Source organism: Podarcis vaucheri, assembly GCF_965113315.1.
Source record: "Podarcis vaucheri genome assembly, chromosome: 12".
Classification (NCBI taxonomy): domain Eukaryota; kingdom Metazoa; phylum Chordata; class Lepidosauria; order Squamata; family Lacertidae; genus Podarcis; species Podarcis vaucheri.
The window spans coordinates 63,169,495-63,187,176 of record NC_138750.1 but is presented as its reverse complement, the minus strand read 5'-3'; the positions used below and the strand labels follow the sequence as shown (position 1 = coordinate 63,187,176).

Below are 17,682 nucleotides of genomic sequence, written 5' to 3'. Positions count from 1 at the left end.
CCGTATCCTGTTCTAAATGTAGCTTCTTGTCCCACATAGAGATAAGGATTACAAACTCAAATAGAGATTACAAACTCAAACTCGTAAAGATATGTATAACACAATAATTCGTTACAGAATTAGAGATAAGAGTTGGCCTGAGTTGCTGGTGTGCTTTTTTCTTGGTATATTTAATAACAAGAACTCCAACTTATTTAACATGTGATAATGTAGTCACTGCACATATTGCGCATGTACATGGTCATCGCGTCACCTAGACATTGCTGACATTCTCTTTGCAACACAGGGGGTTGTTTGGTTCCTAAAAAGAAGGCACGCCCACCGCCTCTAACCCTTTCAGCCCCCTACTCACCCCCCTGCTCCCATGTTTCCCTACCCCATCACCTGGCGCAGGTGTGGGGTCAAGTGGAAAAACCCCAGCAGAGCAGCAATCGGGATTTCTCTCTGCTGGATTTACTAATGTTTAACAACTGGCGCCGCCTCCGTGACTCAACCTCTCCTGTCTGCTAAGGCGGGACGGGGGACATAAAGCAGCAAGAGGAGTCGGGGCAAGCATCCCGCAGGGACCCTCTTCGCAGGACCCTCGGAGATGGGGCCCTGGCTGTCCTGGAGCTTAGCTGCCACCTTCGCTCTTGTGGCTTTTTCCGACGGGGGATATGGGGCAGAGAGCCCCAATGCTCTTCCAGAGGCAGAGGTTGGTACTCTGTGGGGTGAAAGGGTTTTTTTCATGTGTCTGGTGGTTCCACAGACCTCTTTCCCCATCTCATAGCTTATGAAGAAAGCTGGTTGCAGTTCTTGGAGTTGAACTGCGCTTGTGGGGTTTCTGGTTTGATACGGGGCAGGGGGATGTTAGACCCTCCAAGTGTCCCTATTTCCCGGGGACAAGCCCGGATTTAGAGAAGCTGTCCCTGTTTTTGATATGATCCAGGAATGTCCTGCTATTCCTGAGGACATCCCTATTTTCATCAGCGAAATGTTAGTGGGTATGGAGTTATGTGACCCCTGAGCCAAGGATATACATAATTATATAACCTTTAGAAGACACCTGAAAGCAGCCCTGTATAGGGAAACCTTTTAAGGTTTTATTATGTTTTTATATATGTTGGAAGCAGCCCAGAGTGGCTGGGACAACCCAGTCAGATGAGCGGGGTACAAATATTATTATTATTATTATTATTATTATTATTATTATTATTATTATTACAGTCATAGCTCGGGTTACAGACACTTTGGGTTGTGCGATTTCGGGTTGCACACCGCGCTGAACTAGAAGTACCAGAACAAGTTACTTCCGGGTTTCGGCGCTTGCGCATGTGCAGAAGCACCTAATCACAACCCACGCGTGCGCAGACGCAGTGCTGCAGGTTGCGAACGCTGCGGGTTGCGAACGTGCTTCCTACATGGATCACGTTCACAACCCGAGCGTCCACTGTATTATTATTATTATTATACAGGAAAGCCCTATTTATCATCAGAGAAGTGTTGGAGGGTGTGAGATGTTTGGGATCATTAGGTATTACGAGGCCGTCTGACATACCGTAGTATTTTTAGAGGTAATATGTAATGTGGGGGGTGGGGTGGGGGGGGAGTATCTTCAACATTTATTCCAATCCTCAGCTGTTAAGGAGCTACAATTTGAAGTGGAGATTTCAGAACTGGAAGGGACGTGGAATGCACGAGGCAGCTGTGACTCAATGCCAGAGCACCTCCTTTGCACGCAGAAGGGGTCAGGATCAGACCTTGACGTCTCCTGTCTGTCTGAAACCCTTGGGAGTCACTGCTGCTCAGTGTAGAGACCCCCAGACACGACTGAGTTAGATGCCCTAGGGATCCAATTCAGCATAAGGCAAGATCTTGCGTTTGGCGTACACTGGAAAGCACCCAGTTTTGGTTCTCCAAGATCCATATCGGGTTGGTTCCAGTGCTGGATTTACATACAGTGGTGCCTCGCAAGACGAAAAGAATCTGTTCTGTGATTCTCTTCGTCTAGCGGTTTTTTCGTCTTGCGAAGCAAGCCCATTGACGGATTAGCGGATTAGCGCTATTAGCGGCTTTTAGCGGCTTATCTGCTGATCGGATCAGCTGATAAGCGTCTTAGCGGCTTAGAAAAAGGGGGGGAGGGGAAAAAAAACCAGCAGGAACTCGCAAGACATTGTCGTCTTGCGAAGCAAGCCCATAGGGAATTCGTTTTGCGAAGCACCTCCAAAACGGAAAACTCTTTTGTCTAGCGAGTTTTCCATCTTGCAAGGCATTCGTCTTGCGGGGCACCACTGTATAAGCTAAACAAGCTATAGCTTAGGGCCCCACTCTCTTGAGGGCCCCCAAGAAATTTAAAGGAAGAAAAAACTGGATGTACATTTCCAAAAAAAATAAGATAAAAAGCGAATAAAATAAAACTTACCTACAGCAACAGTGTTTTCTGTTGTGTAGGCTCCTATGATGTAAGTCAGGGGCCTCGCCTGCTCGCCTGCTCCCTCAAATATCATTCATTTACTATTATTATTTCATGTTATAGCAAATTTCTAGAGACAAGATGATGAGTCTTTGTACATTGTGTTTCTAAAGGGTCTTTTCTTCTTGCCAAATGCCAATGTGTTTGCATTATTAAGTTTGTTATGAATGAAAAATCCTTTCAAGTTAGAGCTTAATAATTATTTCACTATTAATATACTACTTCTTAATTGTATTTCAGTTCAACAATATCCTGCTCCCTAAAATATCCCTGGTTTGCTCCTTTCTATATATAGGGTGCCTACATTCTGCATGTGCAAATGGCTTTAATAATAATAATAATATTATTTATACCCCACCCTCCCTGGCCAGAGCCGGGCTCAGGGCGGCTAACACCAATAAAATTTCAATAAAAACATAATAATAAAAGGAAAAGGAAGAAAAGGAAAAGGAAGAGCCATCTTCCAAGCTCTTCACAAAGTTAGCACACACACAGTTTGGTGGGATTTTGCAGAGGACTCTGGTGGCACCTTCAACATGGAGGGTTGTAGCCAACCAGCTCGTTCCCATGTGTGCAAAGATTTACACCTGCGCAGTGGAACCTTCTCTGCTCTTTCCCCCCTTGGTATCCTATAAATCTATTCTGACAGTTCCCTCAACACTTAACAACAAGAAGAAGAAGAAGAAGAAGAAGAAGAAGAAGAAGAAGAAGAAGAAGAAGAACAACAACAACAACAACAACAACAACAACTTATTATTTGTAACCCACCCATCTGGCTGAGTTTCCCCAGCCACTCTGGGCGGCTTCCAAGAAAGATTAACAATACATTAAAAGGTCACACATTAAAAACTTCCCTAAACAGGGCTGCCTTCAGATGTCTTCTAAAAGTCAGAAAGTTGTTTATTTCCTTGACATCTGGTGGGAGGGCGTTCCACAGGGCAGGCGCCACCACCGAAAAGGCCCTCTGCCTGGTTCCCTATAACCTCACTTCTTGCAGTGAGGGAACCACCAGAAGGCCCTCGGCGCTGGACCTCAGCGTCCGGGCAGAACGATGGGGGTGGAGACGCTCCTTCAGGTATACTGGGCCAAGGCCGTTTGGGGCTTTAAAGGTCGGCACCAGCACTTTGAATTTCACTCAAAAACGTACTGGGGGCCAATGTTGGCCTTTCAGGACTGGTGTTTTATGGTCTTGGCAGACACTCCCAGTGACCAGTCTAGCTGCCCCATTTTGGATTAGTTGCAGTTTCCAGGTCACCTTCAAAGGTATGTTTAGCCTGGAGAAGAGGAGGTTAAGGGGTGATATGATAGCCATGCTCAAATATATAAAAGGATGTCACATAGAGGAGGGAGAAAGGTTGTTTTCTGCTGCTCCAGAGAAGCGGACACGGAGCAATGGATCCAAACTACAAGAAAGAAGATTCCACCTAAACATTAGGAAGAACTTCCTGACAGTAAGAGCTGTTCGACAGTGGAATTTGCTGCCAAGGAGTGTGGTGGAGTCTCCTACTTTGGAGGTCTTTAAGCAGAGGCTTGACAGCCATATGTCAGGAGTGCTCTGATGGGGTTTCCTGCTTGGCAGGGGGTTGGACTCGATGGCCCTTGTGGTCTCTTCCAACTCTATGATTCTATGAAAGGTAGCCCCTGAGAACCTGGCGCCCAGGTGCCCCGCAACTCTACGCCTATGGGTAAGACGACCCTGGCCCTAAGCTATAGCTTGTTTAGCTTATATGTAAATCCAGCGCAGGTGGCGCTGTGGGTTAAACCACAGAGCCTAGGACTTGCCGATCAGAAGGTCAGCGGTTCGAATCCCCATGACAGGGTGAGCTCCTGTTGCTCGGTCCCTGCTCCTGCCCACCTAGCAGTTCGAAAGCACGTCAAAGTGCAAGTAGATAAACAGGTACCACTCCGGCAGGAAGGTAAACGGCGTTTCCGTGCGCTGCTCTGGTTCGCCAGAAGCGGCTTAGTCCTGCTGGCCACATGACCCGGAATCTGTACGCCAGCTCCCTCGGCCAATAAAGCGAGACGAGCGCCGCAACCCCAGAGTCAGTCACGACTGGACCTAACGGTCAGGGGTCCCTTTACCTTTAAATCCAGCACTGAGTGGGGAAGCTTTCCCCCAAGGCATCGGGCTGCCTGCTGAGAGAACGGGGTGCAAGAACAGGATCGGGACCCTGACCCAGCAGACAGGTTTTCCTTAGGTTCTCAGGCCCTCCAGACCCACTGATGCTGAAATCCTAATTGGAGGCTCTCCAATATCACTGCCATTTGCTGTTGACCTTGCAGGACGACCCCGGGAAGAGGGACCTGGAGGCGCTGCGAATTCCCAGGACAACCCAACGCCAGAGAAGCAGAATGACCGCTTACCGAACCGGCAGCCTCTCCGCCCTCAGCAGAGGCCTCATGACGAACTTGGTGAGTGTCTGGGCTGTTGTGTGGCGTCAAAGATGTCTCACCCTGAGTCAGAGCGGTGGTCCATGCGGTGCCCACTGACTGCCAGCAATTGCTCTCCAGGGTTTGGGGTTTGGGTCTCTCTGAGCCCTACCTGGGGATGTTGGGGGTTGACATGAGAACATATCAAGACCCACCTGGATCCCCTTATGAGAAACCCTCACGCAGGATCTGAGCAGGAGAGCACTTTTCCCTCCTGGGGCTGCTGGGATTCAGAAACATTGCTTCCTCCAGCTGTGGCTCGTAGCCATCAATAGCCCTCTCCTCCTCCAGTCCTCTTTTAAAGCCATTTTGGCCATCGCTACTTCCTGTGTCGGGGAGTTCCACGGCTTAACTACGCATGGTGCAAAGAAGCACTTTCTTTCACCTGCGCCGAATCTTCCAGCCTTCAGCTTCATTCCAAGTTCTAGTGTTACAGGAGACTCTACCCACTTCCATCCTCCATGTAACGCATAACTTTGCAAACTTCTTTTTCTAAAATAATATTTTATTAAGTTTCCAAAAATAAAAACAAAAGCATCATCAGCAAATTTTTAAACCATAATTTGGATTGACACCCCTCCCCTCCCTCTCTTGGTTCCATGATTTAATACACACGTTCTTAAATCCTTGTACTCTTAATATTTCAATTTTAAACCTTCATCTTATTACAAGCGACTTTTAAAAGTTATACTAATGGAAAAATCAATACACAAAGCTTAAACAATATGCATTGAACATGTGTCCCTTTTTAAAAATTAAAAGTCTTCTTTCTTTCTTGGGTTTCAAGTTAACTAATCTGTCCTGCATAGTTCTGTAGTTTATTTTGCCAGTCTTCTTTATCGAAGGTTTCTTCCTTCTGTAGGAGCTGGCTGGTCTGGCTAGTCGGTCTTGACCTGGGATCCACTCTTGAGTACTGGAACAAAGTCTTTTGTTCAATAAGTCCAACAAAGCCTGGACATCTCATAATTTCAGGGGGTTTTTAACAACAGTCATTTTCCACATTCCTTTCCAGTCTTTTTTTTTTTTTTCCAGATAAATTTTTATTAGTTTTGCAACAGAAAAGAATAAAATAAAAGATATGCTTGACAAACACAGAGTAAAAAAAAATAATAGTAACACAGCAACCAAACACACCATATATACAATAAAATATTATCACCTATCAAATTAACATTGTCATCTCTTTCTGGACTTCCTTCAGCCTGCCCGTAAATCTTCCGCAATAAATCTCTAAAAATACACATTGCCTAGTTTGTATTGCCGTTGAACATTCTTCTACCTCTATTTTCCGTGAGCAATACCTCTTAAATTTTCACAGTGCTTCTCTAAATCCCCTTAACGATATTTGACCTTTACTAATATATTCCAAGTAATCCACATACTTCCCCCAGTCCTCGATAAACTTTTGGTCTCTCAAATGTCTAATCTTTCCCGTTAATCTATCCAGATCCGCGTAGTCTAGTACCTTCGCTCTCCACTCCTCTATTGTTGGCATTTCCTTTTTTTTCCACTTCTGAGCAAGGATTATCCTTGCTGCTGTAACTGCATAGTAAACAAATTTATGGTCTTTCTTTTTTATCTCGTTCCCCAACATCCCCAGCAGGAAGATTTCGGGTTTTTTAGCAAACGTATATTTTAACACCTTTTTTAATTCGATGTATACTTCTTCCCAAAATTTTTTCACTCTCCCACACTCCCACCACATGTGGAAGAAAGCACCCTCCTTCTCTTCGCATTTCCAACATTTACTGTCTACTTTGTACATTTTAGATAGTTTCACAGGTGTTATATACCACCTGTAAAACATCTTCATAACGTTCTCTTTCACAGTCATACATGCAGTAAAGTCCAGACCTTCTTTCCATAAGATTTCCCACTCTTCAAACTGTATAGCATGACCCACATCACTAGCCCATCGAATCATCACTGCCTTAACTTCTTCATCTGCCAGGTTCCAGTCCAGCAGCATCCTATACATTCTAGATATTATTTTCACCTCTTTATTTATAATTTCTGTCTGGAATTTTGATTCTTTGTCTGCATACCCTCTATCTTTGGTCTCTTTTCTAAACATCTCGTTGATTTGGAAGTGGTGCAGCCAGTCATAGACATATTGCTTAGTCTGCTCATACGGTTTTAGTTTCCATTTACCATCCTCTTTCATTAACAGTTGTTCGTAGGTTGCCCAGTCACCTTCCATATTAATTTTCTTAATACTCATCACTTCGAGGGGTGAGAGCCAATGGGGAATCTTAGGTTCTAGTATGTTCTTATATCTTTCCCATATTTCAATAAGTGGGCCTCTGAAGATGTGATCTTCAAACCCCTTATGCGCTTTCTTCTTGCCGCACCAAAGGTAGGCATGCCAACCGAACCTGTTGTTGAAACCCTCTAAATCAAGTAATTCCTTGTTCTCTAACTTAACCCAGTCTTTTATCCAGCAGAGGCTTACTGCCTCGTAGTAAAGTCGCAAATCCGGTAGGGCAAAACCTCCCCTTTCCCTTCTATCTGTCAGCAATTTATATTTTATGCGGGGTTTTTTGCCCTGCCAGATGAATCTTGATAATACTCTCTGCCATTCTTTAAACGTTCGGTTCCCTTTAATTATGGGAATTGATTGAAATAAGAATAGTACCCTCGGCAATACATTCATCTTAATAGTATTAATCCTTCCCCAAAGGGATAGTTTCAGTCCTCCCCATACTTCCAGGTCTTTTCTTATATCTCTCCACACTGGCTCGTAATTATTTTTAAATAAATCTATATTTTTAGGTGTGAGCCAGATACCCAAATATTTCACTTTCTTAACCACCTGTATCTGTGACTGGTTTTGGATTATTTCTATTGCGTTTTGTTCCATATTCTTTGCCATCAACTTTGTTTTTCCTTTATTTAATTTAAAGCCTGCTATTTCTCCGAATTTGTCTATTTCCTTTAAAATTTCTTCTATCGTAGTTATTGGGTCTTCCGTCATTATGACTAGGTCGTCTGCAAATGCTTTGGTCTTGTAGGCATGATGTCCGATTGTTATTCCTTTAATTTTCTCATTTTGTCTAATAGAGTTCAACAGTACTTCCAATACTATTATGAACAGCAGCGGGGAAAGTGGGCATCCTTGTCTCGTACCTTTCTGTATCTTTATTTCTTCTGTCGCAATATTATTTATGATCAGTTTAGCCTTTTGTTCTCTATATATTGCGTTCACCCCGTTGAAGAAATGCCTACCCACTTCCAGATGTTCTAGATTCTTCATCATAAAATCCCACGCCACATTATCAAACGCTTTTTCTGCGTCTACAAACATCATTATCGCCTGCTTGTCAATCTTAACCGATAGGAATTCTAGCATGTTAATTATATTTCTTATATTGTCCCTCATGCTCCTGCCTGGGAGAAACCCGGCTTGATCTTTATGAATAGTTTCTACCAATAGGGACTTCAGTCTTTTTGCCAGAACTCCCGCAAAGATTTTGTAGTCCGTGTTTAGCAGCGAGATTGGCCTGTAATTTTTAACCTGGGTTAGATCTACGTCCTGTTTCGGAATTAGAGTAATAAACGCCTCTTTCCAGGTCTCCGGAATTTCCCCTTTTCTTAGAACGTTGTTCATTACTTCCTTCAGAGGGTTCAAAAGTATTGATTTCATCTCTTTATAGTAGCTTGCTGTGAACCCATCAGGTCCCGGGGCCTTCCCTCTTTTTAGATCTTTAATTACCTCCTCAATCTCTTCTGTTTCGATTGACTTATTTAGTTGTTGCTTCTTGTCGATTGGGATTTTCTGTACCAATTTATCTTTTAGATATCTCTCTATCTTCCTTAAGTTATTTCTGTCTTTCTTTTTATAAAGGCTTCGGTAATAGTCTAAGAACTCTTTCCTAATTTCTTTTGGATCAGTGAGCTCTTCTCCCTCTTTTATGATTCTATTTATTGTATTTTGTTCTTTTCTCTTCTTAATTTGCCACGCGAGCCACTTTCCGGATTTATTTGAAAACTCGAAGCTCTTTTGTCTTAACTTTTTGATGTTCCATTCTATTTCTCTATTTAGTATTGCGGCAAATTGAGCTTGCAAAATTTTTATATTTTCTTTTATTTTCTGACAATTAGGTTTCCGAATTAATTTTTGTTCACTGTCCATAATCTGCCTTAATATTTCCTCTTTGCCTTTTTCTCTGTTCTTATTCTTAATCGAATTCTGTTGGATAAAATATCCTCTTATTACAGCTTTACTGGCATCCCATACTGTATTGATGTTTGTACCTTTGTCTCTATTATCCATGAAATATTCTGATAGTTTTTTATGCGCGTTTTCAACAATTCTCTGATCATTTAAAAGATAATCTTTTAATCTCCATCTAAAGGTTCTTCTATCATAGGTCTCCATTTCCCATTCAATCGAACTGTGATCAGAGATTATTCTCGGTTTTATTTCAACTTGTTTTACCCTAGGACAAAGTTCGCTTGATATCCAGACCTGATCGATCCGTGACATCGAATTATGTGACTCAGAGTGAAATGTAAATTGTTTATCTAAAGGGTGTCTGAGACGCCAAATATCCATCAGATTACAGTTTTTGACCATTGAGAAAAAAGATTTTGGCAGTTTCCCTTCTTTGCTCACTCCTTCTCTCAGTCTGTCCGCTTCTAGGGAGACTACACCATTCATATCTCCCATTAAAATGATTCTCTGGTCCATATATTCCGAGATTTTCTTTTCGAGGTATTTAAAGAAGTCGGACTTATTATTATTTGGTGCATAGATCCCAATCACAATCAAATTCTCCCCTTGCCAGCTAATCCGGACCGCAACCATCCTCCCCTCCTCATCTTTAAATATTTGTTTAGCATCGATCTTTTTTTTAATATACAACACAACACCTCTTTTCTTTTCTCTATCAGAAGACTCAAATTCGTTTCCCAATCTTTTGTTTGTTAACAATTTTCTGTGTTTTTTAGCCACATGCGTCTCTTGGAGACAGATGATATCCAAATTTTTCTTTTTCAAGAATTGCTCAATTTTATTCCTCTTTTTTTTGTCATTCATTCCATTTATATTCCAGCTCAAAATTCTTAACCCCATAGTTCACCTAACTTTTCTGTCTTTTTCCTCCCTCCCCTCCCCTTTTCTCTCTTTTTCCTTTATTAGTTTTCTGTGTTTTCTTCCTCCTCTTCTTCTTCTTCCTCTTCGTCCGATCCGCTTTCGTTCACTTCTTGTTCGCCTTCGGTTCTTATGTTTTTAGGTGATCCTCCTTCTACTTCTCTTACTCCACCCTCTTCTGATTTTAATTCCTTATATTTCCTCAAAAATTTCCCAGTCTCTTCTGAATTTAATAGTCTATGTCTTTTTCCTCTATATTCAAATGATATTCCCTCGGGGAACTCCCACCTAAATTCAATTCTGTTCTTCTTCAAAGTCTGTGCTAGTGGTTTATAAAAATCTCTTCGTTTAAGTAGCCTAATTGGAATATCTTTAAAGATGATTATGTAGTTACCTCCTATATTCCATCTTTTTTCCCTATTTCTTTGTAACACCTTATTTCTTATTTCCTTATCCTTGAATGTAATCAGACAATCACCTGTAAATTTTTTTGCTTTTGTTGTTTTGACACGCATTCTGAATGCACTCTGCACATTTTCGGCCATTTCTTCCTCTGATGCATCCATCCAGACCGCCAATTCTCTTATCAGTTTTTCCTTAATATTCTCGCCTTGTACCTCAGGGACAGCTCTCAGCCTAAGATTCGTCTCTCTCTGTCGAAGTTCATTCATTGCTATAACATCTTTTATCTCCTCATGTGCTTTGTTTAAATCTGACATTTCAGCTCTTATTCTTTCCTTATCTCGTTTGAGGTCCTTTAATTCCAATCTTGTCCTCTTCGCCCCTTCCTCAACATTTTGCGTTCTTCTGGATATTTCTTTTATTTGGCCTTTAAGTTCATTTACTGTTTCCTCAATCTTTTTATCCATATTTCCAATTTTATTGTCTACTTGTTCTAACTTGTGCTCTAAGTTATTTTGGCTCTGTTTAATTTCCACTAGCATTTTCATAATATCTGTCTTGGGGTCTGACTCTTGCTTAGATCCCCTCCTGTCTCCGGGAGTCCCCCCATTCATACCTTTCTTTGCCGTATGTGACATTTTTTACTCGTAAATACTCCCCTTCCCCCTTTTCCGTCTGGCAGACTTATACCCCCCACCTCCACAGCTTCCTCTTTAACTGTCAGTTCTAGGTAAAGTTATTGTTGTTAATCTCTGCTCAAATATTTATCAATCTTATAATACTGCCCAACAAGATCTTTTTCCCACCCGGAGCAGTTCCCCCGTCCAATGCATAGACAGTTCAAATTCTGCTAGATGGGGTGGGGTAAGACAGAACCAAAAAAAAGAAGGAAGGAGAGATTGAGAGAAGGAGGTAAGAAGACAGGAGAGGGGAGCAAATGAGTTATGAGTCAATTAGTCTTGGTTTCGCCACTAGGGGTCACCGCCTCTTTTCCAAATCGCTCTGTTTCCCAAGGTGTGGCAATATCCTGTTCTCAAAAGCGATCTCTTTTATCCTCCCAACACTCCTGGAGGGCAAATAGAGAAGGGGGGGATTGTATTTGCAATAAGACCAGAATATATATATATATCTTCCCCCACCGCGGGAGTGGATGTAATTGCACTCTTTTCTTTATCTTCCTTTCTTCTTAAACTCTCACTCAGTCCACCACGCTCCGAAATCTTTAATGGTAATGGAGCCTTCTCTTCCGGTACGTCTTCTCTTTATCTTTTAAATTCGAAAAAGGAAGGGAGAAGTACTCCTTTCATCTATTTCTACCTCCGCTTCCTCAAGGACTCTCAGCTGCAACTGTTTATCCCTGGTCTCCCCTCTTACTCCCACAGTCTTTTGATATTAAGTCTCTAAACAAAGATCACTTAGTAAGGGAGATAAGCAGGGGAAGAAACAAAGTGTCCGCCAAGGCAACTCACTTCACCTTCTCCAGCACAGGAGTCGCGCTGTGCCAAGCTGATTCCGTTTTCAGGCTGAACTCCAATTGTTTCACAGTTCTCCTCCCGACTTCCTTGTTGGTTTTTTCGCAAAAGTTATATTTCTTTGAGTCGGGATTCTTTGTGCGAGAGCGCAGCGCTTTCGCAACAAGCTCGGGGCTTCGCTAAGTGGAGGTCGGCAATGGCTTCCCTCGACCGCTAAGCAGCACCGCCGTACTCTTCGCTCCAATTGGGGCTACCTGACAGCCGAGCCGCTTGCTTTCCGTCGCAACGGGAACCAGATTCTCTGAACACCCTTCAGAGACGTTTTCGGGGGGCCTCCGCGCCCTGAGGCACCCCCTATCCTCCAAAATAGCCCGGGGTTTCCCTCTCGGTGGAACCCCCGCTTGTAACGCGATCGCGCAGCACCGGAAGTCTCCATTCCTTTCCAGTCTTTATATGTCTTCTCCCAGGCCTAATTTTGCAAAATTCTATCCTTTTGCCTCTCGCCCGCCTTTTCTGCCAACCAGGAAGTCTGTGGCTTTCTGCACCTGCCCTCTCCGTGCCGAGATGCTCAGATGGGGCAGCCCCCCCTGGACCCCCCTGGGACACTCTGTCCTCTTGGGGCTTAATGTGGCTCCAGGAGGGAATGTTCTCTTGGTAATCCAGGACAGCCAGGCAGTCTAAGGACTCCTCATTCTGCTCCACGGAACAGATGAGCCCAGGGATCGCGGCCACAATGCGGCCAGAGTCCACTTGCAATCCTTCCTATCGGACAGGCTCCAAAACACGTTTTGTCTCCCTCTGAAGCTGGAGCCAAGGGAGATTCCTGGAGAGAGACAGGGACGGAGACTGCGAGTTTTGCAGACTGATAATCTCCCATCTCCTGCCTTAGCTAGTAAATTCCTCACCTGAGCCACACAAGCCTCTCAGCTCAGTTTCACAAACTATGGAGCCATAGAACCATAACCACTGGTCTGTAATTGCGGAGGTGCTCTCTTAGTATACAGGACTATTTCATTTTAATTTTTTGATGACAATATTTTTGTTTATTTATTTCTACTTTTCAAGTTCCTACATTTCACTCATTTTATACATTTCGCTCATTTTGCAATCATTTCGACGTTTCAAAACTCGACTTCCTTCCCCCTCTTTCTGCAGTTCCTTAAATTTGTTTTTAATACCTTCTGCATATCCAAATTAACTTAATTTGCTCATTCGTTCATCTTCTTTAAATATATACTCTTATAAAACTTCAGGTTGTTACAATAATCCTGCCAATGTTTTTATCTGTTTGCAATTTATTCGTAAATATTCAACAAATCATCTCCATTATTTTATAATTAAAAAAAATTTATCTTGATTTCGTCTTATTCTTCCGGTAAGTTTTGCCATACTGTATCTACTTATTCCATAAGTTTTTGTATCCATTCTTCATTTGCTGCGACTTCTTTCCATTTTGGGGCAAGTAACATTCTTGCAGCTGTAGTCGCATACCTGAATAAGTTTCTTTTTTTATTAAAATATATTTTTATTAAATTTTACATAACAAATTGAAATTCAAACATTAAACATCCACATCATCATTTAAGATTCCCTGAATCCTTCGACGGTTACCATTATCATTCTCCCCCCCCCCCCAGCTTACCTTATTTTCTCTCTTTTTTAAAAAAGAAAAATAATCTATTTTTACCAAAGTTTTTTTTTGTACATTACAAGCATTACTCAAATCCTGCCAAAGTTTTTAGTTCTTTACAGTGTTCTCTTAAATACATTACAAATTTTTCCCATTCTTTCTTAAAATTCTTCTCTTCCTGGTTTCTGATTTCCCCCGTCAATTTTGCCCTTTTGTCGTAGTCCACAATCTTCATCAGCCATTCGTCTCTCGTACATGAATAAGTTTATATACAGCTTAGGCAGTTCTCTCCCTGTAATTCCCAAAATTTGGGGAATAATTAATTTAGGGTTTTAAGCACCGGGAGCTCCTTTGGGTTTTCAAAATAGAGGTAAAAAGGTAAAGGGACCCCTGACCATTAGGTCCAGTCGCGGACGACTCTGGGGTTGCGGCGCTCATCTCGCTTTCTTGGCCGAGGGAGCTGGCGTACAGCTTCTGGGTCATGTGGCCAGCAGGACTAAGCCGCTTCTGGTGAACCAGAGCAGTGCACGGAAACACCGTTTACCTTCCCGCCGGAGTGGTACCTATTTATCTACTTGCACTTTGACGTGCTTTTGAACTGCTAGGTTGGCAGGAGCTGGGACCAAGCAACGGGCGCTCACCCTGTCGCGGGGATTCGAACCGCCAACTTTCTGATCAGCAAGTCCTAAGCTCTGTGGTTTAACTCACAGTGCCACCTGCGTCCAAAGTATAAGATAAAAGCAAATAAAATAAAACCTACATCCAGCAACAGTGTTTTGCGTTGTGTAGGCTCCTATGATGTAAGTCATGGGCCCCGAGAGTGTGGCATGCCGTAAGTGGGGGCGTGGCGCCTGGCAGTGGTGTAGCGTGGGGGGTGCAGGGGGGGCCGGCCGCACCAGGTGCAACATCAGGGGGTTAGGGTTAGGGGGCGCAAATCCACGGGTTAGGGGATGCAAATCCACGGGTTAGGGGGCACAAATTACTTGCCTTGCCCCGGGTGCTGACAACCCACGCTACGCCACTGGCGCCTGGCATGGTGGGGGTGCGTGCAGCACAAGTCCCAGGGGGGCGGCCACGATGGTACCCCCCTCTCTGATGGTGCTGGGGGGGGCAGTACGCTCCCCCGGCCCCCCCGTTCCTCCACCAGCGTTTCCAACTCTGCATTCTCCTTTCCTCCCTCACAGAGCGCACCAGAAAAAGAGAGAGGAGAAAAGGTCCGCCAGGAGAGAAGAGCAAGCAGAAACAGGGACCTTTGCTGGGGGTGCGACGGGACTCTGTTACCCAGCCGCGCAGGAAGCAGAGAGGTAATCCTGTTGTATATGCTCCGTTAAGCCCTAGGTTAGATTACGGCAGTGCCGGATTTACATATAAACTAAACAAGCTATAGCTCAGGGCCCCACTCTCTTGGGGGCCCCCCAAAAAAAATTAAAGGAAAAAACCGACTTGGATGTATATTTCCAAAATATAAGTTAAAAAGCAAATAAAATAAAACCTACATACAGCAACAGTGTTTGTGTGTTGTGTAGACTCTTATGATGTAAGTCATGGGCCCCATCTGCTAGCCTGCTCCCTCAAATATCCCTGGTTTGCTCCTTTCTATATATAGGGTGCCTACAATCTGCATGGACTGGTTGCAGAACAACATGTGCAAATGGCTTGAGATACCTATTAGGTCCATAAATGGCCAAATATCATATATTCAACACAAAAAAACAGTTTGTTGTTGACAAAGGACAGCTGGACATAGAAAGGGCCCCATTACCTTCAGAAGCTGAGGGCCACATCAAACCTAAATCCGGCCCTGGATTACGGCAACATATTATATGAAGGGCTGCCTCAGAAGATGGTTTGGAAACCTCAGCTGGTGAAGAATTTGGCGGCTAGATTGCTGACTTGGGCAAGGAGGCACAACCTCCAACATTTCTGCGATGAAAATAGGGACGTCCCATTCCATAATTATAATATTACTATTTATACCCCACATCTTACTGGGTTGCCCCAGATACCCTGGGTGGCTTCCAACATAAATAATAAAACATTAAACATTTTTTTTTAAACCTTCCCTATATAGGATTGCCTTCTGACAGCTTGGGGGTCAGATAACCGCATCCCCTCCAACATTTATCCAATGAAAATAGGGACGTCCTAAGGACAAGCGGTACATTCCGGGATCAAATCAGAAACCAGGACGGCTTCTCTAAATCAGGGGTGTCCCTGGAAAATAGGGGACCTTGGGGGGTCTGAGGTGGTTTGAGCATCTTGCACCGATCCTGGTCCGACTGCGCTGGCTGCCAATTAGTTTCTGGGCCCAATTCAAAGTCCTGGTTTTGACCTATAAAGCCTTAAAGGGCTCAGGATCCCAATACCTCAAGGTCTGCCTCTTTCCGTATGAACCTACCCAGATCGTGAGATCACCTTCTGAGACCCTCCTTTGTGTGTCTCTTCCACGAGAGGTTCGGAGGGTGGCAACACGAGAGCGGGGCCTTTTCTGCAGTGGCTCCCCATTTGGGGAATGTTCTCCCAAGGGGGGTTTGTCTGGCTCCTTCATTATATACCTTTAAGCGCCACATAGATGGAGTGATTGATAGAGTGATTTAGGGCATTTGAATACCTTCAGTACTTTCCCTTGGTATAATAGGGTCCATGTTTCGTAATCCTGTCTTGTTTAATCATAAATAGCTCCAGTCACTGCCTTCCATGCCTGTGGTTTATTTATTTTGGTTTTATTTTATGTTTGTTTTCATTCAACAGGGGTCTATAATTGTATATGGATTATGCATATTGCCATCAGATAGCACCGTATTTTGCAGAATCTTGTGTAACCTTTGTAATGATCAATAGATAGAGGAGCTACTGTTGCTGCCTGTGTTGTGATTTTTATTTTCCTCTTCCCTCCAAGTTCCTTTCCCCTTGCATGCCATGTTTTTTTTTTCCAGATTGTGAGCCTGAAAGTAAGGATTGTGTTGTTTTGATTGTACATAAGTCACTCTGGGAGCCTTTCTGGTTGGAGAGCAGGGAACAAAGTGTTCTAAATATGTAAGTAATAAATAAATTTTCTCATGCCTTCCTGTCTCCTGGCCCAGGGCGACTCCAGCAAGAAACCCAGAAACAACCAAAAGAGTAGGGACCCCGATTCTCTGGAGGTGCCATTGAGCCATCACAACGTTACAGAGGACGGTGAACAGCAAAGGGCCAACGAATGGTTGCCGCAAATGAAAAGAAAAGGTTAAAAAGAAGCACATGCAACATTTCCAAGCGACCTGAAGATCATCTGTTGCTGGCGATGAAGGAATTGTGGATGTTACGTGAGCAACGTTGTTTTCGTGGGCAATGTGCTCCCCTTCTTAACCGCCTCTGGATTCTTTTCTGCAGAATAAGAATGAGAGAAGCCTTGACAAAGCCTTGGAGAATCCAGCAACTGGGCTTAAGCAAGGGATCTGCTTGCTCTCAAGTTGCTCTCCTTCTCTGGAATCCATAAAAATAAAATAAAAAGTATTTGCCACCTGTGAATTCTGTTTTGCTTCTTTCTTTCTTTTTTATATATCATTTTTATTAATTTTTTCTATTTTCTATTTTGGAATATTCATTTAAACAGTCTTAGATCAATGTCTTCCCTTCTTCTCTTTCCGTAGTTCAGTTTACATACCATAAACCCCTGCATAATTTACATAAGCTAAACCATTCAGCATTCCGTTATTACGACCATGTCTCTACCCTGCTGAATTTATCTCAATGCTGCTGGCGTTTTGAAACACACACAATTTTCACCCATATATTCAGTAAACCTTTTCCAATCTGTTCCTTCTTTCTTTAGTTTTTTCCCTTTCCTTTATTTCCTGGAGATGAGTTTGTTTCTTTTACTGTATTGTGAAAACTTCAATTAAAAAAAAATCAAAAAGGAAAAAGTTTGAGAAACTGCTGCTCAAAGTGTTGCACTGTGCCGCTTCTCAATAATAAATAAATAAATAAATAAAATTTATTTATACCCCGCCCTCCCCAGCCAGAGCCGGGCTCAGGGTGGCTAACACCAGTAAAATTACAGTAAAAACATAATAGGGGAAAAAAACCCAATTTAATGTACAGGTTAAAGTGCAATTTAAAATGCAGCCTCATTTTAAAAGCAGCCCATAATGTAGATTTTGAACTTATTTGTGCATCTGAATGCTGCAAACCACTTTGCGACATCCCCCCCCCCCCAAAAAAA

The 17,682-nt window shown here is 43.1% G+C and overlaps 1 protein-coding gene and 1 long non-coding RNA gene across 2 annotated transcripts; one reads left to right on the top strand and one right to left on the bottom strand.

The window, feature by feature from the left end:
• The first annotated feature begins 132 nt into the window (after positions 1-132).
• Positions 133-16,988, top strand: LOC309515057 (uncharacterized protein). The gene is made up of 4 exons (XM_082192670.1): positions 133-694; positions 4,736-4,864; positions 14,663-14,782; positions 16,562-16,988. The coding sequence occupies exons 1-4, from the start codon at positions 590-592 to the stop codon at positions 16,706-16,708; spliced, it is 501 nt and encodes a 166-aa protein (XP_082048796.1). The 5' UTR covers positions 133-589; the 3' UTR covers positions 16,709-16,988.
• On the bottom strand, positions 13,519-14,326 carry LOC309515152. Its single transcript, XR_014212327.1, has 2 exons — positions 14,239-14,326; positions 13,519-13,770 (listed from the first exon to the last, which is right to left on the bottom strand). It is a non-coding gene; the product is annotated as an uncharacterized lncRNA (long non-coding RNA).
• Positions 16,989-17,682: the final 694 nt, after the last annotated feature.

Bases quoted from the DNA above. Each gene is read 5' to 3' on its own strand.
- LOC309515057 (XM_082192670.1), top strand. From the start codon at position 590: ATGGGGCCCTGGCTGTCCTGGAGCTTAGCTGCCACCTTCGCTCTTGTG. The intron at 695-4,735 runs GTTGGTACTCTG...TTGACCTTGCAG, and splicing joins ATGCTCTTCCAGAGGCAGAG to GACGACCCCGGGAAGAGGGA. The intron at 14,783-16,561 runs GTAATCCTGTTG...CTCCTGGCCCAG, and splicing joins GCCGCGCAGGAAGCAGAGAG to GGCGACTCCAGCAAGAAACC.